General features: G+C 39.7%; 1 protein-coding gene across 1 annotated transcript; it reads right to left on the bottom strand.

Moving 5' to 3' along the window:
• Positions 1-1057: 1057 nt before the first annotated feature.
• On the bottom strand, positions 1058-20120 carry LOC117497602 (SH3 domain and tetratricopeptide repeat-containing protein 1). The gene is made up of 19 exons (XM_034149585.1): positions 19883-20120; positions 18858-18929; positions 15493-15623; positions 14224-14329; positions 13852-13992; positions 12337-12535; positions 12161-12237; positions 10997-11192; positions 10777-10907; positions 9904-9942; positions 8459-9805; positions 7235-7375; positions 6942-7163; positions 6142-6322; positions 5194-5344; positions 4432-4554; positions 4128-4278; positions 2774-2970; positions 1058-1772 (listed from the first exon to the last, which is right to left on the bottom strand). Exons 1-19 carry the CDS (start codon positions 20100-20102, stop codon positions 1518-1520), a joined length of 4080 nt encoding a protein of 1359 aa, XP_034005476.1. The 5' UTR covers positions 20103-20120; the 3' UTR covers positions 1058-1517.
• Between the last annotated feature and the right edge of the window lie 1695 nt (positions 20121-21815).

Below are 21815 nucleotides of genomic sequence, written 5' to 3'. Positions count from 1 at the left end.
ATTGCAGTACCCAATCCATAAGGAGCTGTACACACGCCGCATTTTTTGCGTGGCTGTGTCGCTAGTTGTAAGCCCAGTTGCGATCTGTTCATCTGTCATACTGATCATACAATAACGCCATCGAAAATAATATGATACAGAACAGTACAACTAATTCTGGGTCTTTGTGTGTCACTCAAGCTGGGCTCTGTGTGTGTGTGGCATGAGCGTATTTTGTGTGAGCGAGCGAGCGAGAGAGAGAGAGAGAGAGAGGTACCGGGGATTATTGCATCTGGTTAGCTAGCTATGCTAATGGATATAAGGAGCTGTTTCTACAACCAGGTGGAAGAGAGCTCTCTCCTGACAGACTGAGAGGCTCAAATAACCTCAGCTCAGTGAGGTAAAGCCACACCTCTATATGATCATTATAGTTATAAAAAAACAAGAGAATAAATGAAAAACTGGTATAAAATACTATATGACAGTAAAAAAAAGTTGTTATTAATAAACAAGAATACAGTTTGAAAGGGGAGTGATTTATAAAATATTTATAAAGAAAAGTAAATCTGCTTACAGTTCTGTTTCATATGGGTGTTGAGAGATGTATCCATAGATCTCTTAATGTTGCTCTCAAAGTGCACCAGATTGATGCTTTTAACTTCAATATTTAAAAAGAAAATCTCCCGGACCCCCCTAGAGGATGTGAGGTCCCTTTGCTATTTCGAGCCAAACACTTCAGAGACATGTTTTGTATATATCTGAGACCTATAATATATTGATGAAAAAAAGTATAATAGGGGACCTTTAAAGTCTTTGACCAAGTAGATTGGAAGTAAACATTTAGAACACTGCAATAATTTATTTTCTTCTGGAAGTAGTTCCATTGATTGAGTCACGTTACATTGTGCATTTCAAGAAGCATTTGTATTGGTCAATTGTCATCACCTCAGTTATTTCCATAGGCAGAAGTACAGAACACAATAATGTCCTGTCTCTTTCACTTTGGTCATAGAGCCTCATGACCTGTAAGAAGGTGTTCAGCTAAGAGTTATCCAAACAAGTACCAGAACACATTAGATATCATTGTATGCAGATGACAGTCTTGTATTTATGGCTCATCAGGTCAAATCAGAATTTCTCTTTTCATTCATTCACAATAATTTCAAGAACTAGAAACATTTAAATTCACCTTACACTCCTACCATATTTTCAAGGCAATAATATACATTACAGCTTTCACTTCTTTCTGCTATGTATACAAAATGTATTTATTCCCTGTGGATTAACAAAGAAAGACCTGAGTAAAGTTGATTTCAGAAATATGAATTTGTGTATGCACGATTCCACAATATAGATGATTAGAATGGACATCATTATCCCATAAAGTCTTGAAGATAGTTTTCCTTTGGGATCAGAGTCAGTGCTGCAGTCTTAATGCAAGGCTTATCATAAAACCATATTTCCGTACAGAAAAACAGTTCATCCAGCCATCTGCAAAGGTTTTTGTTGCATTTTGTAAAATGTTAGATTGTCCTTCCCTATGGTCCGTTGGTCTTGTACTGCGAGGCGCTGCTCAGCTGCTGATCCGGAGAGATGTTGATCCTCCTCACGTTCAGCTCGGCAGCAAACGCTCTGGCCTTCTGGTAGAAGAAGAGCGAGAGCTCCCGGTCGGTCAGGAAGTTGTGGTAGATGGTGGCCAGGCGGGTGCACAGCTGCAGCTGGGACCGCTTGTTGCCCAGATCCATGGCTGCAGCCAGGGCCAGGTGGTAGTAGCCTGCAGCGTCATGAGGGTCCTGTGGAGAGAACAGCAAAGTGTAGGGTGGTAACAGCCCTTCATGAGTCATTGAGTGACAATGGTCTTTGTATTTCATAAAGAATGCTTGGGACTTGGGACTTGCCCCAATAATGCCCCATTTTTGGCAGATTATCTTAATTTCACTGGACATGACTGTGGTGGCAATGTGGTGACACACTGTACACTTTTTTTGTAGCTTTTGGTCACACAGCATATCAAGGAAGCATATGAAGAAGAAGAAACCTGAGATTTACAGATAAAGGAAACACAATGGCATCACATTTGCTTTTTCAAATCAAATCAAATCAAAGTTTATTTATAAAGCACATTTAAAAGCGATTTTTGGTCGGGCCAAAGTGCTGTACATGTAATAAATACTACAATCACATAAAAACACATTACTACAATCACAATAAAAGACAATCAATTACAACAGATATATAATGCTTCCTTATCCTCCTGAAGCCCGAGCTTTTTTTTAGTATGCACTTTTTAATTTCTCCTATCTATTTGGGATAAGTAGGACCTAATAAGTATACAAGCTAAGTATTGTCTTGTAACAGGAAGTCGTTTTTGAAAAAATGATGTCCTCATATGTTGAAAGTCGGTTTATTTTACGAATTTATGTCTGAAAATATGTTATAACTCTGAACAACACCCAAGTGACTCTGGAGTGTATTGGTGACCAGCTTGGAAACAATAAACAGTCCTGGTTAGTACAGGGCCTCAGGTCTCATCTCAGGAACTAGATGAGTAAGTAAATGACCCTCTTTGAATCCCAATCACACCCTTTGTCATTACCAACTCGTCACATATGGATGCTTGGACATGACGCAACTTGTAGACCTGTACTTTCCTCAAACTATGATGCTGCATGTTGGTGGCAGTAAACATGTGGTTTAGGGTTAGGGTTGGTTATCATGACTTCTAATCAAAAGTACCACATTTCACATGTTGGCAGGGATATCCTTTTGAAAAGATTAATCTGTAATCTCTTACCTTGAGGTCATAGAATATGATGTCCCCCAGTGTCTGGTACACCCGGGCGTAGTACAGTGTTTCTTCATCGAACATCAGAGGGGTTGGACAGAGGGTCAGGGTCTTCAGGTAATAGTGTTCAGCCAGCTCAAACTGTTCCAGACGGTGGAAGAGGGAGGCCAGGCGGTGGTGAGCCACTCGCTCATTCAGACTATCACCTTTATGTAGAACCAAAGGTAGACTTAATCATTCAGATATAGCACATGGCTTTGAACTGACACAGTATTTGTAAGTTCAATTGTATATCAGTTAAGTAGTTCCGATATCAAATAACTACTTGCCAATACCATAAGATTTTGTAATGTCATTCTTTCACACAAATCTAATCCAATGAGCATTACATTTGCTGATAACATTCATGGTCCCCAGAAGATGGATCACTTACAGTATGTAGGTATGAATGCTGCTGATGTATGTTGTCTATTCTGAATGTTTTGATGGCACCTTAAAAGGAGTAGCTTTACTCTTCTCATTGTATAATGACAATAAATGCTTCTAATCTGATCTAATCTAACTTTCCATTTGCAAAAGAGACCTCAATATCAATTAAACAATTGTCATTCAATCCGTTGAACACCACTTCAAATAGAACCCTTTAGATTTGCTGTTCATGCCACCAGAAGGTTTAACTTAACATTTTAAGCTCTACTACTCACAATTTTCTAAAACTAGCTAAATCACCTGTATGTTATTTATTCCTAAAATAAAATAATACGGCATGACATACACTTTATGATAGCAGCACAAAAGCTCAGCCAATAATGAATTCCCTTTACTAGTTATTTGAGGTCTTTGTGTTTTAGTACTAACTACTACAACACAAATGTAATATAACTGCTATGTAAATTAGCATACTGTAGTAGTAGTAGTAGTAGTAGTAGTAGTAGTAGTAGTAGTAGTAGTAGTAGTAGTAGTAGTACAGTAGTAGTAGTAGTAGTAGTAGTAGTAGTAGTAGTAGTAGTATTAGTAGAAGTAGTAGTAGTAGTAGTAGTAATAGTAGTAGTAGTAGTAGTAGTAGTAGTAGTAGTAGTAGTAGTAGTAGTAGTAGTAGTAGTACAGTAGTAGTAGTAGTAGTAGTAGTAGTAGTAGTAGTAGTATTAGTAGAAGTAGTAGTAGTAGTAGTAGTAATAGTAGTAGTAGTAGTAGTAGTAGTAGTAGTAGTAGTAGTAGTAGTAGTAGTAGTATTTCATAAATAATATCGCAGGTGGATGACAGTATTATGAATATGTCTGGCTTCAAAACACATTTTTTATAATTACAATCCTAAACTAACCTATAGAAATTAAAAAAAGGTTGTTTTTGAAGTGTTCCGTACCCAGTGTGATACTGATGTCCAGTGCAGTCTGAGCGAACTCCACAGCTTCCCCATACAGCTTGAGACTGAGCATCAGTTCAGTCAGCTTGTTACACAGCCTCAGCCTGGAGCGGACACTGTTGCTCTTCACTGCGACGGGCAGAGCGCGGTCCTGCAGGGTGGAATACACACAGGCTATTATAATCTATTTAACAGTAACTCCATTATCTTTCTGAACAATAAAAGTCATACAGTAACAGTGAACGGGCTAACCTTAACGGCTAAAATGTGATTCAAATCAACTCTGATTTCTTTCAGACCATACCCTGTAGAAGGTGATGGCTTTGTCCCGGTCCCTGCTGCTGTTGAAGAAAATGTCTCCAGCAGCTTCCAGAAGCTTCAGGATGAACTGAGTGTCTCCTGTACTCAGAGCGACATCCTGCGCTACCTGACAACGACCACAAATATTACAGTTCTCCATTTAGTTGAGAAAATACGATATTCTATTCTTTGGGTGGAATAACCTGTACTATATTAAAGGGAACCTATCATGCAAAATGCACTTTTGTACGTCTTTTATACATGAATATGTGTCCCCGGTGTTCCAGGGAACTCACCAAGTGTCAGAAAACACAACCCTCTCTATTTTCCTCCATACCCAAATCTCTAAAAAAGGGGCTGCAACGGATCTGATAAAAACTGATCCAGATTTGAACATTTCACTGACGTCAGGACGGTGGCGCTACGGCTATTGGGCCAACTCCACCAATCAGGAGGAGACAACCACGGCCATTGCCGTTCGAAAGCGCTGGAGACGCTGTAGTACATATGCCAGGCCAGTAGATGGTGCTGTTCTCACTGAATCTGCCCACAGCTAGAAATGGTCAAATTGAGCGAAATGAGGCATGGCTAAAATGCATGATCTGTTTGGTATTTTGAAAAAAAAAAAGTATAAATATGCCTTATATAGGTATGGTCCTACACTATATTAATATAGCATGATAGGTCCACTTTAAGTATTATGATGACTGTAAAATGTTTCGTAGATTGTTCTGAACTAATAGATTTCATAGTCGTGATTTCTGACCTGAACGTACAGGTCCACCAGTTCCGTCTGCTGCACCAGGTGGTAGATCCTCCCCGCCTGCAGCCAGCCGTACGCCTCCTTCTCTCTGCAGCCCAGATCGATGGAGATACCCAGATTGGTCTTGGTGTAGTCGAGAGCCGCCCTGTAGGCCCTGAAAAGGTTTAAAAACATTGATTAGTTCTGTTGCTCCAAACTTTAAACTCTTTGGTGATACATTCAAACTAACAGCTTTGATGATACATTTATTTCATATTTGTCCCACTTCAAAGGAAACTGCTCAAGCCATCTAAAAACGAAATGAATGGCTTTATTGCTTACAATGGTGTATACCCTACTTGAAAAAAAATCATATTTTTCTGTTACAGACTCTCTTTGAACATATAATCAGTGCAAACTATTCTCTCATTTGTACATGCTTATACTTTGCTTTTCATTGCTACATGATAGCATATCGTCATTGTGTGTATCCACTTCTTTAAGAATCAGAATCAGGAGTATTGCCAGGTACGTTTACACATACTGTACAGTACAAGGAATTTGCTTTGTTATCTGGTGGTGCGAACATAAACAATCTAAAAAAATATGTAAGTTTTAGCATGTAGGTATGCAATGTGGAAATGTAATTAAAAGATTTTTGATCATACATTTTCAAAAAGACATCTTTGAGAGGGGCAAAGATTAGCAAAAGAAAACGTTAGGTCAGACCCTAACCCTAGCTCCACACACACACACACACACACACACACACACACACACACACACACACACACACACACACACACACACACACACACACACACACACACACACACACACACACACACACACACACACACACACACACACACACACACACACACACACACACACACACACACACACACACACACACACACACACACACACACACACACACACACACACACACACACACACACACACACACACCGTTCTGTGCCCAGGTTGAGGAACAGCTGGCTGATGGCCTCCAGTGCCTCCCCCTCCTGACCCCGGTCCCCTGTGCTCTGCAGCAGCGCCACCTGGTGCTGGCTGTAGACGATACACTGGGCCTGGTCCGGGCTCTCACAGCCGTACAGAAGGCTCAGGTGTCGGGTCGCAGAGAGCTGGCCTGGCAACGAGGGACAGTCCAGTTCAGTTCAATGCATCGAAGAGCAACGTTATGCATGTGGAGGACCACACCTTTGTGTTCAATTAAAGACTTTGACTTAAAATAGGCTGTTTTCAAATCAGTGTTTGCCTTGGCACATTTCTTCTGTTCAAACCTACTGTGCTCCTGCAGTGTGCATTAGTACAGAGCAGCACATAATAGCATTTAAATACTGCAGTTCAATTCCTCTGAAGACACAAATCATAATAAAACCTTGGTTGGATGTTGAACCAGGAAGTACCTCTGCAAAATCTAAATAACGTGTTTGTGTGAACTTTTTAAAGAACATTCATAAACATTCATCTGTTTGCATCTTGCAAATTATGTATCTAATATATCTTATTCCATGTACTTGTATATAGACTCTTCTTGCACTATTTCTATTTTATTTGTATTTACTTGCACATCTCAAAACATTCTCTTGCACTATTTTATCTGTTTTATTTGTTTTATGTCCTATATATATCCATGTTGCTCTGTTGGAGGAGCCTGGCTGTGACTTCAGTTTTTCATTGCAATATCTACGCTGTAGCTGCTGAGCACATGACAATACAGTCTTGAATCTCGTGTCTACACTTACAGTCTAGCAGGTTAGCGTTGATAGCTAGCAGAAGAGCCCACTCGTAGCATCCTTTCCCAAAGTCCAGCTGCTGCTGCTTCACATAGTGCTGACCCAGCTCCAGCAGCACGGTGATGAAGTCAGCCTCATGCCCTCCTTCCTCCAGCTCAGAGAAGAGCTGCACAGCCTCCGTCAGGTGTCTCTGGGCTAGTCCTTTAGCTCCAGCCTTCAGACACAACAGCCCTTCAAGAAGAACAACAGTCACCCACAGAACCAGAGTCCATTCATGTGTCTAGAAGTCTATCCTATCTTACCTAGGTTAGCCTGAGCTACAGCCCAGTTTGGCATGTCCTCATACTCTTGGCAGATGTCCACAGCAGCCTGATAGCTCTCTGCTGCCCTCCGGAGGTCACCCATGTATCGAAGTGCAACACCACGCATGTTGAGGACCACACCTGTATGTTCAATTAGAGACTTCAGCTGTTTGGAGATAGCCTGTTTTCAAATCGGTGTGTGCCTTGCCCTCACACGGATTATTGTGTTTTAATGAAGACACATCTTTAAAAAGTCTGCACATTTCTTCAGTTCAAACCTATACTGTGACTGCTTTGTGCACGAGTAAAGAGCAGCACATGATAGCATTTCAATATTGGAGTTAAAGGGGACCTATCATGCAAAATGCACTTTTGTACGTCTTTTCTACATGAATATGTGTCCCCGGTGTTCCAGGGAACTCACCAAGTGTCAGAAAACACAACCCTCTCTATTTTCCTCCATACCCAAATCTCTAAAAAAGGGGCTGCAACGGATCTGATAAAAACTGATCCAGATTTGAACACTGTCCTGACGTCAGGACGGTGGCGCTACGGCTATTGGGCCAACTCCACCAATCAGGAGGAGACAGCCACGGCCATTGCCGTTCGAAAGCGCTGGAGACGCTGTAGTACATATGCCAGGCCTGTAGGTGGTGCTGTTCTCACAGAATCTGCCCTTGCAAAAACAGAGCTAAAAAATGTCAAATTGAGCAAAATGAGGCATGGCTAAAATGCATGATCTGTTTGGTATTTTGAAAAAAAAAAAGTATAAATATGCCTTATATAGGTATGGTCCTACACTATATTATTAAAATATAGCATGATAGGTCCACTTTAAATGATTCCTTTGGTTGGATGTTTAACCAGGAAGTACTTTTGCAAAATCGAAATCACTGTTAAGTAATAACTGTTCTAAGGATCCAATACTTTTCTGTGGACTAAATAGGGAAAAGGACATGGTCAACTTTTAGCCTCAGAGATAGTGCTAGAATACCAGGGCAATCATTCATAGAAAGCAATAATTACAATGTTTATCAATCTTAAGACTAGCTTAGTTTGTTAGCAAGGTACTAGATTGCTGGTTTCAGTGAACAATGAAAATTACAATGGTGTATTTGACTGTAGTTCAAAATTGTAAGTTGCTCCTTAGATACTAGAAGCATTTACTTTCCCCCTCTCAACCCCTCTGACTGTTATTTTGAACACATAAAGACTTCCACAGACCTTCCTGAGGGGTCGTGCAGTGTTCTGGCATGGAAGCTAGGACCAAATCCAGGACATCCAAAGCAACATCTGGCTGATGATTGTCAATCTGAAGCCATGCCAGCCAGATGAGGGCACTGTTTCTTTCTGGGACGGAGATGCAGAGTGAGGGTCCGTTGTTGTTGATCAGAGTATGCATGCGGCAGATGGCGTGTCCAACCATTGAGTTCTTGCAAAACAGTTGGCTGAGACAAACAGTAATCCGATGACCCAGAACATGGTATCGATCACTTCCTTCTCCTTGGATAGAAGAAAGGGCTTGGTGTAAATATGGAGCCACTTTAGGTGGGATGGACGCTTCCTGTTCTGTGATCCCATACAGTTTGTTGACATTGGCCATAGCTAGAGCCATGCTGCTGAGACAGTCTGTCAGTGTAGCAGAGGGCTGCAGAGAAGCTCTCCTGGCTGAACTGACACTGAGGTGGGGGAGCTGGAGTTCGCTGTAGGTCCTTCCCAGTGTGAGGTACTCCTGACTGGGAGAGGTCCCCCAAGTCCTTTGAGCTTCACCACAAAGAACAAGTAGTCTTTCAAGATAAGGAACAACTCGCAATCCTTCAGCATGAGTCAAGTGGTGCTTCGCCAATTGGTAACAAGCCCGGGCCTCCGCCATTTGGTTGTGAGATAGAACAGCTTTCTTGAGGATGTATTTAAGAGCGGAGTTGTCTTCTAAACATGCCAGGCAGTCTGGGATTCCAAATAGCAAGGCAGCGAGTCGTTCGGCCAGTGCAAAGAAACTCTCAGTATTTTTCTGCAGGAGGTAAATGGGAACCAGTCTTGAGTAGATGCTGGCCAACAACCTGAGGTCCGTGAAGCCCTCTCGTGGCACGCTGAGGGCTTCCTCCAAGTAAACCCGGGCCTGGCTGAACTTCAACCTCCCAGCACAAAGCTTACCCAACAGAAAGCACAACCGAGTGTGCGGCCAATAGAGTCGCTTCTTCCTGGCTGTTTCCCTAGCAACACCCAGGAAGGCAATCAACTCATCCTCTTCCGAGTGACCGGTGAAGACGGAGGAGGCGAGGAGTTCTGAACCCAGTCCATACAGGACGCCAAACTCTGCTCTGTAGTCTCGTCCCTCCAGGAAAGAGAGGAGGGGGATGAAGTTCTCCGTGTTGGTGTTTCCTTCGACCACTGGGTGGACCGTGAAGCACAGAGGGATGGGGTTCTTTGATTCTGTTGCAAGGTGCGGTTCCTTTAGAGTCCCGTTAACGGTCACTACGGGATCTGGTGAGGAGTGTTTTACCTGATCAAGTATCCTCTGAATATTTCTCTTAAGGTCAGTCTGAGCGTCAACTTTGCTTGAAGTGCCGACTGCAAAATGAAAATCAGAAATAGAGAATATGTAATACAGAGTGGACAAGACTTTTAGATATATTAACATGACATTTACTGTAGATGTCAATACATACGTGATTTTTTTTTCTCAGAGTCTTGGCAACTCATCGTATCTGGGATGGAACAAAACAAATTACACAAAGAGAATGAGAAACTAGGGCTGTGCAATTCATCCTATTTTAATCGCAATTACGATTTTGGCCTGCCACAATTACGAAAACAACATAATTGAAAAAAACGATTATTTTGCTTTGCTAGGTTGTGACAGTGCACGGCAACATATTTGATCTCATTTATTTGTATTTATCATATTTACATATGTTTAGTAGCTTGTTGAAGTGCGCTCCAAAATATTTGTTGATCTTGTTTATTGGTATTTATTATTTTGATATTATTTATTTAAATGTAAATATAAATGTATCATTTATTTTATTTATTGTTTTTTCAGTTGAATTATACGTTCAGGGTAATCAACAGTTATAAGATACTGTTCAAATTATTATTTGTATTTTTTTTAAAGTTCAATAAATTGATGTTTTCAAAGTCATGAATAATCGTATTTAATAATCGTGATGTCAATTATTGACCAAAATAATCGTGATTATGATTTTTGCCATAATCGCACAGCCCTATGAGAAACCCCCGTGAAACCTCAACACCTGTCTATCTGGACATGGTATGAGTCTGATTGAATCCGATTGATATTTGACAATTCCTTGAGATTTTGTTCAGTATTACCAACATTCTTCAATGAACCTTATCAACCACTTTCTGACTGATTGCCATGACATTTGACACAAACATGTATGTCATCTACATGATGAAAGCCTTCTGGCTAACTGGTGTTTTAGAAGGTTTGTTTTTCTATAGGCAATGACAACATTATTACTTTGCTTGGAATACTTGTTGGGTTTTTGACCTGTGAGTTTGCAGCGTTTTTGTCTCACCAAGTTTGTATTTCTGACCGGTATCATTTTGGGATTTCTTCTTCAGTAACGCAGTTGTTTCCTCTATGACTTTGTCCTCTTGCACACTGAAGAGTGTTCTTTCCTCTCCATCCAAAAAAATATCTTCTGACCTGGAAAGGTGACCACGTAAGAAAAAGATATTATACTCTATTGCAAATCAATTTAACAACAGCTAACTCTGTGATATTGGTAAACTCACTGGGTAACGTCAGTGGAGGGTTCCACCAGGCTAGTCTTCACCAGACCCACTTCTCCTGTGGCCTCCTTCCTCCCTGTGAACCACTCAAAACAAGACACCAGAAGTCCCACGATGATGATGCGATCACCAGGGGCCACGCTCAGCTCATCTGGGCCCCCAGCATCGTACTCCATTGTGGCAAGACAGGTTCCTCTGGCTGAACAAAAGAGATTGGATAAATTGCCACGTAAAATGTGTAAATGGAAGAATTGCATTACAATAAAGTACAGTGGAGGTTTCAGAAGAGCTCACTGGAGAAACTGAACCGTATTAGGTTAGTTGAAAGCAATAATATTAAGTTTAAATAAAAAACAATAGGTTCAACTTAATATTATTGCTTTCAACTAACCTAATACAGTTAGGTGACATTTGTTGTACATTTAATTAAAGTCAATGATTCCGTTTTTTCAGTGCTGAATATTTTTTTTTGTACTCAAATGTTAAAATCTGTGGCCTTAAAGGACTTGAAGTGTCAGTTGATGTGTGTGCAGGTAAAGTGGTTGAGATGTCAGTTGGACAGTCGTTACAGAGGGAGGATTTCCTCTCAGTTGAATTGTTGAAGACCCAATGTGAAAAGCAGTTTAAATCTCAGTTGTGGAGAAAGGGGGAAAAGGCAAAAATGTTCAAAGAAATACTAAAGAGATTAAAGTTTAAAGTAAAGAAGAGGCATCTTGAAATGATAGTAGTGTTAGAAATTGAAACGCGTTTAAAAGATTCAGGTAATATGTAAGTATGGCTGACAGGTGCAAACGCGCAAAAGCGGCCCAAAACTCTCCCTTTAGGAGAAACTCGCTGCAGCTTCAGAAACAATGCAAATATGAAAATCCAAATGTGCCAAAAGACCTCTAAATTAAGAAACATCTTCACCAACTTGACAAAACATGCAAAATGTGACATTAATGAAACACTGCAAATACAAAATGCTGCATTCCAAAAAAAACCTGCAATAAAGAAAAAGGTTTGATATTTGCATTGTTTCTGAAGCTGTAGTGTTTGGGCTGTTGTAGCTCGTTTGCCCGAGTCAGCTAGCGTGTATAATCAAATTGAGCCCTCAATATAAAGGTGTGTTCATGATTCAAACAGATTCTTTATCTTATTTTTAGAGGGAAAATAAACTGCACTTACCAAACTGCAGAGGGAAGTCACAGGGGGGTTTCCCATCACCAACTAAAATGCCCTCTGCACAGGATTTGAGAAACCACCTGTGGACAGATCGTATCATTGTTATACGATCCTGTTTGTTCACAGATCAGTGAGACATAAATCACATGAGACTGTATTGAGCCCATCATGTGACTCACTGATAAAAAGGGACGACGGGCTCCACAGCAGGTCTGGGTGCAGTGCCTCGGCCTCCATCAGCCAGGCAGAGCACGGTCCACCCTGAGCCCAGGAAGGGGGGCTCGAACTGGGCTATGTCCCCCTGCTCCAGGTACAGGTCCCCTCCAGAGGTGGAGCTGTCGAACATCTGGTTGGTGCTACAGCTAGCAAAGAAAGACCCTAAAGATAGCCATGTGAACTGTCAGCATGTCATATATTTCTTTATTTAAAATGGTCAGTTGCATGTGATACTGGATTGTTAAAAGATCATTATTGGTTCAAATCAGTGTTTTTCAACCTTTTTTTCTTTTTTTTAAAGTGACTTAATGACACGTTTTCATTTTGTATTGCTGTTGACTATCATTCAGATTTTTGTCCAGGACCCAGTTCTGCCCTTTTCATCTTCAAATATGTATCCATCGCTGTGTGTCTCCATCGACATCACTTAAAGGTGGGGTATGTAATTTATATCAGAAACACTTTTTGTTATATTCCATGGAATGCTCTTAACGTCCCGATAGCAATGAATATATTAAATGCTTTGACAATAAATACATAAAAAAATGTCATCTGTAAAAAGTACGACCAATCATTTTAGCCGGCCCGGCTAAAATAACTGGATGGCCTACCTGCCTGTCAGCCTTCCATCTGTGCACAAACTTACCTCGTGCCCTCATTGGTCATGTGCGCGTTCGTGTGTGTTGGAGGAGGGGCTCTGTAAGGAAGTGGCAGATTTTTTCCGGTTGTGTATTTTCAAATTCTAGCGATCTCGAGCTGGTTTCTCCAAAATTACCTACCCCACCTTTAATTCTACTGTCTTAAAGTGGACCTATCATGCTATATTTGAATAATATAGTGTAGGACCATACCTATATAAGGCATATTTATACTTTTTTTGTACTACAGCGTCTCCAGCGCTTTCGAACGGCAATGGCCGTGGCTGTCTCCTCCTGATTGGTGGAGTTGGCCCAATAGCCGTAGCGCCACCGTCCTGACGTCAGGACAGTGTTCAAATCTGGATCAGTTTTTATCAGATCCGTTGCAGCCCCTTTTTTAGAGATTTGGGTATGGAGGAAAATAGAGAGGGTTGTGTTTTCTGACACTTGGTGAGTTCCCTGGAACACCGGGGACACATATTCATGTATAAAAGACGTACAAAAGTGCATTTTGCATGATAGGTCCCCTTTAAATTAACATCATTATCACGCTACCTACTGCCACCCACTGGCATGGAAGAGTATTTCATTAGCCAGCCACTACATTGAAGGCACAGACGCTTAACAAACTATCTGCAGCAACTTAATCATATATTTGGGGACCGATTAAGTGCAATTTGTTAATTTCCCACGGCACACTTGACAATCCCTCATAACACACTGGTGTTGAACACAGTGGTTCAAAATCACTGGTTTAATTACAGCTCTTGGGTACGTAATGTTTCCACTTTCCCCACCTTTTAGAGGCCACTATTAGCTACTGTTAGCGCTGTCCCCTACCTTCCTGCATGAGGATGCCTTTGTAGATCAGGCTGAGGGTCTCCTCCTCAATGGAGACCTGGATCCTGATGTCCTCCTCCAGAGAACTGAGACAAAACCTCTGGTCTAACAACAGATCCTCCATACAGCGACCCAGGAAACCTGCAGCACAGGAGGAAGAAGTGATACTATGAACAGACCTATTCTTTAACACACTTTCTGAACTATAACTACTGGCATTATGTTTGCTAGCAGCAGCAATAGCGGTATTAGCATTATCATGACTACCCAGTACTCCATACAGTAGGTCAGAAACATACAAAATACAATTACAACAAAAAATGACAATAACATTTCTCTCTTTTGCACTTTAGCCTTATTTTAAATACCTACCAATTGTGTAATATGTGGTGAACTTCCATATTTCTTCAAATGTTTTGAATGTGACAAAAATAATATTTTCTTCACAGTTGATGGAGATCAGATGAGCAGACAGCTCCTGTAGACAGAGAGAGAGAACACAAAATGTATTATAGTATAATTTAGCTAGAATAAAGAAAAATAAATGTATTATTAAGGAGTGGCTTAAGAAGTTTTTTTTTTTTTTTTTAACCTTTATTTAACCAGATAAAAAACATTGAGATAAAATCTCATTTTCAATGCTGACCTGGCCAAGAAGGCAGCAACGTTACACATAACACAAACATATAAAATACAGAGAACATAAAGAAAACAAAAGACGAAAAAGCAGTCACTACATTGTGCACATTAGGACAATAAAAAAAGTACACTACTTGTTACTGCAAGAGCAGCTGGTGGTGAGGACTTCAGACAACTTCAATTTAAAACATGAAATAGAGACAAGTGCCCTCAGTTTAAGGCGTGATTGAAGGTCATTCCAAGACCAAGGACCATAATAAGAAAGACTCCTTTTTCCAGCCTCAGTCCGCACAGCAGGAACCTGGACCCGTATCCAGGCACTGGATCTGAGGTTGTAAGAGTCACAAACTGGAGCAAATCTGACACATATGTAGAGTGGAAGCTTACCTAAAATGGCTTTATACCTTAATAAAAACCAGTGCTGCATCCTACGCATAGTAAGTGAGGACCATCCAGTTAGGCTATACAGTGTGCAATGATGAGTCCTATAGGCTGCATTTGATATATAACGCAGTGCAGCATGGTAAAGTGGGTCAAGTTTGGCCAAAACAGTGGGACAGGCCAATCTATAAATGGTATCACCGTAGTCCAGCTGGGACAGGAATAAGCCAGAGACCAACCTTTTACGGGTTTCTTTGGAGATTCAGATATTTAGAGTCAACCACAACCAATATGAAATTAACTTATAACTAGTGAAAGGGTATTGATCTGCAAGGATCAGTCGCATCAATGTAATCACAAACTATTTTGAAGATTTAGATTTCCTTTCGTTTCTGTTTTATAACTTATTCTTTGGGTTTTGAATATATATTGGTTATGTTTAAGCTACCATTTTAACAGTCTGCAAACCAAGCAGACTGACAGCCTTTACAAACCGAGTCATTCATAACTTGTTGAGAAACTGGACTCTTGTACAGCGTAAAATGTCAGGAGTGTGTGTGTGTGTGTGTGTGTGTGTGTGTGTGTGTGTGTGTGTGTGTGTGTGTGTGTGTGTGTGTGTACCATGAACAGAGCGTTGACCTCGGTGCTGTCAGCTTGCAGAATGCGCAGTTTCCCTCTCAGCATTTCCTGTGTCTGCTCGTCTGCAGGAAGACCCTCGGGACCCCCGACCACATCCAGCAGCACGGGCAGAGCTACACACACACACACACACACGCGCGCACACACACACAGACAGACAGACAGACAGACAGACAGACACACAAAGAGACAGACAGACAGACAGACAGACAGACAGACAGACAGATACACACACACACACACACACACACACACACACACACACACACACACACACACACACACAGACAGACAGACAGACACACAGACAGACATACACACAGACAGACACACAGACAGACACACACACACACACACACAAACAATAATACAGGTTCACTCACTACATATCCTGGTCTGATCTTATTAACCACATGAATGTAACCCTTAAACATCAAAATGTGTATATCAGTCACAGCTGCTGAACTGAATGTAAATGAACATAATCCACCCTATGTGAGTGGATTACAAAACCAGATATGTAATTAAAATGCTTATAAATGTCATGTTTGAGGTACTGTCCATAACTGTGTCACAGTGTTGTAAAGTACATTTACTCTTTACTAAAAAAAGGTACTTGTACTTTACTTGAGTTTTTCCACATTTGCTACTTTATACTTTTAACTCCACTACATTTATTTTTCATATTAAGTTACTAGTTACTTTGCAGATTTAGGTTATTAATATGAAATATAAATCAACTAATACATGATCAAATATTATTATTGGTTAAGCTACCCAGCAGTATATCAAGTAATTCAAATAAACCCCAATGTTACCAAGAGCAACATTGAAGGGATGAACACATGAATGCATCAATTATTGTAATACAATAATTAAAAATATATGTTGCTTAAATGGGCCATTCTGCAAAACAAGTATACTTTTGATACTTAAAGTGTTTTTTGAAGCGTATACTTTTTCAAATTTGACTTAAGTACAATTTTGAATGCCGGACTTTTACTTGTACCTGAATACTGAATGATTGGACTCCCCTCTGCTCAGTGTTGCATGAGAAATATCACATAGCATGTCAAGGTGTCTCTATGTAACAGCATACCTTTAGGTGAGTTATAGGTGCCATAAGGAGACTAGGAAGTGTATTATAGCCCAATTTAAATGTAACTTTAATTACTTAGCTACTCAGTAAACCTGCATAAAAAAGGTCAACTGCAGTAAAGCACATCTTCATGAGTGTTTTAATTACATCAAATGCAGTTAGATGAAACGACCTCTCTTGTTGATGTTTGCTAAAAAGAACAACAATGAATGACCTGAGGTGTTTGCTGCAGTTGTAACAACACCTAACCAAGTTCAGTGTTATAATGAAGGTATGTATTTCAAATACAAATAATAATTGGTTGATATAAGTGGTTCAAGAAGTGTATGTGTTTGAGCTCCTGCAGCTACCTGAGCTCATCTTGTGATTTCAGCAGATGATGATCACCTGACAGATGAATCAGTGACTCCAGAGGAACTCAGGTTCAAGGTATAAAACACTTCAAATTCTCCCACATGACTTTTACTGATGTCATGTGATTTCTTGTGACTCGTCCAAGTGGAGAATCAATATTTTATGATTTATTTCTTTACTCGTGAAATATCCTCTCCAACTAAACTGCAAGGGGTGACTAGCAGGACTTCAGTGCCACCTTTATTTCTTTGGGAAATAATATGACATATGTGATTATAACATTAAGAGACCACTGTGAGGCTGTATAGGCACAGCTGCAGTGGTGGAAGAAGTACTCAGATCTTATACTTAGGTAAAAGAGTAATAATACTCTGTTAAAGGTAAAAGTCCTGCCTTCAAAAGTATAAGTACAAAAGTATTAGCAGCAGAATATACTTAAGTCGTAAATCTAAATGTATGCATTATCTAAAGCGAATATTTTCGAAAAACTATTCCACTGGTTTATAATTAGTAATAGATTCATGTGTGTATCATTTTGCATTTTGCAGCTGTTGGATGACATAACATTAATATATGTTATACTGCAAGGTATTTACATCCATAAAAGTACATTATAGTGTGTTAGTTGATTTCATGTGTCGATTAATAATAAAATCTAGCAAAAGTTACTAGTAACTTATGTTGTCAATGTCAAATGAATGTAGCGAGTAAAAAGTTGAATATTTGCTGCTAAAATGTTGTAGAGTATAAATTGGCATAAAATGAAAATACTCAAGTAAAGCACATGTTCCTCAAAATGTACTTAAGTAAATATACTTAATTACTTTCCACCACTGCACAGCGGTGCTTTGAGCTAAATGCTAACTGAAGCATACTAACATGCTAACATGCTAACAATGCTTTCATGCCGCTATTAAGCAGGTATGACGTTTACCATCCTAGCTTAGCACATTAGCATGCTAACATTTGTTTATCAGTGTATAACACAAAGCAGCCTACAGCTGAGACTGATGGGAATGTCATCAGTTTTGAAGGTTTTGACCAGATGGGGTCGCTAAACGGAAATGTAGGAGTTTACGGAAGTGTAAGGTCCTCTCAGGTTAACTGTTTCTGCAATTTTGTAATTTCTCTCTTATATCGTTACGCATCTTCTCGTTCCAGTCACCACTCTGGATTGTTCCTCACCTGTGTATCATCTCAGTTAGTCTCACCTGTGTATCATCTCAGTTAGTCTCACCTGTGTATCATCTCAGTTAGTCTCACCTGTGCCCCAGTATCATCCTGTGTTTATAGTGTGTGTCTCCACTCCCCTCGGTACCAGTTCCTCTTTGTACCTCCGAGTCAAGTGTTCCAGCAGTTTCTCCCAGTGATTAGTGTTTATCGTGTACCTGATCTTACTACGTTTCCTGACCCAGTTTTGCCTACTCCTCGCCTGTTTTGGGTTCCTGTCTTACGTATCAACTGTGTCCCGAACTTTGCCAAGTATAGACTGTCTTTGTGTTTCTGAGTCGTGCTGTTGAGTCCATTGCCTGAGCTCACTCCAGCTGTTGCAGAAAGTCATTAGGGTTCATCTTCTGTATCAACTTTTATAGCAATATTTCAAAAAGGTGTTATTTTTCTAGATGGAATCAATTGATTATTATGTGATCTTGTTAGCCATGATTAGCAATGGTCAGCCATTCCAAGGGTCAATACCCTTAACCATTCAATACCCAGATATGGTAAAGGTTAGGATAGTTGGCTGGATGGTAACCCTTATTTTGCAAAGCTCTAGCACAAACTTTGAGATTAGGCATTGACCTCAAAACATCAGAAAAGCTCTCCTAGTCCTGCCAGAGTTTTCAAAGATTTAGAGTAACCATCTAAACACGACCGGAGTATTCCAGTCTCTTACCTGTTGGGAAGTTTTCCTCACATATGGAGACAGTTCTCTTTAGACTTGCAGAATCTCTGGAGAATCCACGCACTGTTAGAAACATGAAGAAGTGAACGTGAGCAACATGGCAAGAGGCTTACTTTTATTTTAAGCACAGAGCTTGTGGCTTATGGGTTAGGGTCTTCTGCAATTGGAGAATTGTGTTAGGCAGCTTCAAGGTGTCACTGTTGATGAGAAAGCAAGTACATCTGGGATGTATGAGTGATTATTAAAGTAATATAATTTGTTTCATTTTGCTTCACTGTACAGATATGTTTGGCAGAGTTTAAATGTCAGTTTAACACCATATCAGCAGCAATGTTGACATCACAACTTGTTTGGAGCCAGTCGGTTGCACAAGTGTGTTATGGGAAACTGAAGTATCCAGTGTGACACTACGTTATGTCCAGCAATACAAATAATATTATAATATTCATAGATTATTGATCTTTTAATGAATTTTAAAGGTTTTAAACATTATAATTATAGCTAACCAGACTTTTATTATTTAAATGCAGCTCTTTTAAACTGGAGGGGATCCACAAGGATTAAGGATAAAATAATAACAACCGTAAACATGACCAAATCACATACTTTAATTATAAATACTATTTGTTATTAGGGTGAATACTCAGGGATAGTTAATTTATTATATTGTCCATTAGCCAATTATAACTGGTACACTATAGATTACTTTTTAAATACACAAAATACTTTTATTTAACTCTTAGATCACGACTTTTTAAAATGTTGTGTATATAAAATGTTGCAAAAAATTATCATATGATATTGATACAGTGGTGGAAAAAGTATTACAATTCTTTACTTGAGTAAAAGTACTAATACCACACAAGTAGTACTGCATCGAGAATAGTACTTAAGTAAAAGTACTGAATCTGGAAAATAAATGTAGTGCAGTTATGCGTTTAAATAAAAAGTACCTCAAATGTGTAGAGTAATTCATGCTCCTATCGGTAAAGTATTATAAGTATGAGTACAGATACCTATTCTGCCGTGCCGGTGTGACTTCTCCTCCCGGTGCTGGCCGTCGGTAGAGCTCTTCCTCCGGTACCGGCTGCCGGTGTCTCGGTCCGGCCGGGAAGACATGTCCGATACAAGCGTCCGGTCCCCGGGGATCAGTGAGCAGCTCTCCGTCACATGCCCTGCATCGAGCGGTCTACTACACTCCGTATGAGAGGCGGGAGTCAAGCTGACCCATAACATCCTGATGTGTCCTTTCAAAATAAAAGTCCCATTGTCAAAACGTTTGACCTCAGCTGACCTATAAGCAGAGGTGGGAAGTAACTAAGTACATTTACTCAAGTACTGTACTTAAGTACAATATGAGGTACTTGTACTTTACTTGAGTATTTCCATTTCATGCTACTTTGTACTTCTACTCCACTACAGTTCAGAGGTCAATGTTTTACTCCACTACATGTATTTAATACCTTTAGTTTCTTTACAGATTTGGAATAATGATGTGAAATATTATCAAGTCTAATCTAAGTCTTTAGTTTGCACACGTTTTATCGTGATGTAGGTTTCTCTCAGGTCAATCAAAAGAAAGCGTTGCTGTATTATTACATTCAAAAGTTTGCATCATATTTTTTTGAGGAGTTTTATTATTTTATTCATATTTGAATAAAACGAAATTGCCTTTGCTATATTTACAGTTCACACTGAATATGTGGTTTGTTATCTACTGATATAATGGTTAATAGAGGTTATTATGTGATCATTTCGCCAATTGAAAACGATAAAATAAATACTAACACTTCAACATTATAAACTTGGAGGGAGATTCAATTTATATATTAAAACGTATCTCTGTGTGTAAAAAGGCTTTGATATTTTGGGTTTTATTCACCTATTTTGTTCTTTACTTATTTGTATGGTTATTTATTTGTTTGTTTTCATCAGTACTTACTTACAGATCATATCAAACTGGCATTGAACTCGAGTGTTCTACTGTGTTACCTTACGATGTTTCTGTTAGAATTGAGCAGTGCGTTAAAGTGGGTTCGAAAATGTATTATATTAGTTATTCGGTCAAAACCTCACGCTCTTATTTTGAAATCACACTCACTCAATTTCCTGTTGTACTTCGGTTAACTTGACTCACACTCTTTGATATAATGCTGACAGCCTAAACCCACATCACATTTTTTCTGTTGGTTTTCAACTTGTGATTTTTATTGAAGTTTCATTCATTCTGATACTTATTCAAAAAGCAAGATCCTTCCTTTACTATTATTTTTCAGATTCAAGTATGAAATGCTTCTAAAATCCCTCCTCAAATTTCAAGTGTGGGTTTAGGTTAATAATCACTCACTGAACAAATAAAGCTCTTTCCATTACAGAATCCCTAAATGGGTCACAGGGCTTCAGTTACCCATGCTCTCACAATCAGCAAGAAACGTAACCAAAGAACACTCTTTTTATCCCAAACTTTTCCAGCAAAGTTTCTCTGTGTGTGTGTTTGGGTCAGTGTTGAATCCAGAGTGTGTGTTTCCCTCACACATCTGCAGGAACACACTCAGCACTTCCTGTCCTCGGTCAGTTCCCCTGTCAGCTGCAGCAGTGTTGTTCTAAAACTGGAGAAGCTCTCAGGAATTTATGGCAGCAGCTTACGGACACAATCACAAAATACATGGTGGCTCAGCACGACACATTCTGCACGATGTCATATCATACTTTTTTTATTACATTTTTACTCCACACACACGGTAGTTGTCACATGACAAAGTGGTGTAAAGTGCACGTGGTTTTTGATGTGTGTGAATCCCTGATATACTGCTACTGGCAGTGGACTGAGGTTATTTTTGTGCGACTTCATAAATTGGGCATTTACATCAAATGTAAGAGTCCATTATTCAATTTTATTTTAAACCTGCTTTTATAGTAGATAGTTCATGGTCATTGTATTCATCCACA

Source organism: Trematomus bernacchii, unplaced genomic scaffold (genome assembly GCF_902827165.1).
Source record: "Trematomus bernacchii unplaced genomic scaffold, fTreBer1.1, whole genome shotgun sequence".
NCBI lineage: Eukaryota > Metazoa > Chordata > Actinopteri > Perciformes > Nototheniidae > Trematomus > Trematomus bernacchii.
The sequence above is the reverse complement of the archived record's forward strand: the minus strand, read 5'-3'. Positions and strand labels throughout refer to the sequence as shown.

Excerpts from the sequence above, each read along its gene's own strand:
- LOC117497602 (XM_034149585.1), bottom strand. The coding sequence starts at position 20,102 with ATGTTATGGGTCAGCTTGACTCCCGCCTCTCATACGGAGTGTAGTAGA. Across the intron at positions 11,193-12,160 it reads TGACTTCCCTCTGCAGTTTG|CCAGAGGAACCTGTCTTGCC; the intron begins GTAAGTGCAGTT and ends TCTTTTGTTCAG. Across the intron at positions 9,943-10,776 it reads CGGTCAGAAATACAAACTTG|ATACGATGAGTTGCCAAGAC; the intron begins GTGAGACAAAAA and ends GTTCCATCCCAG.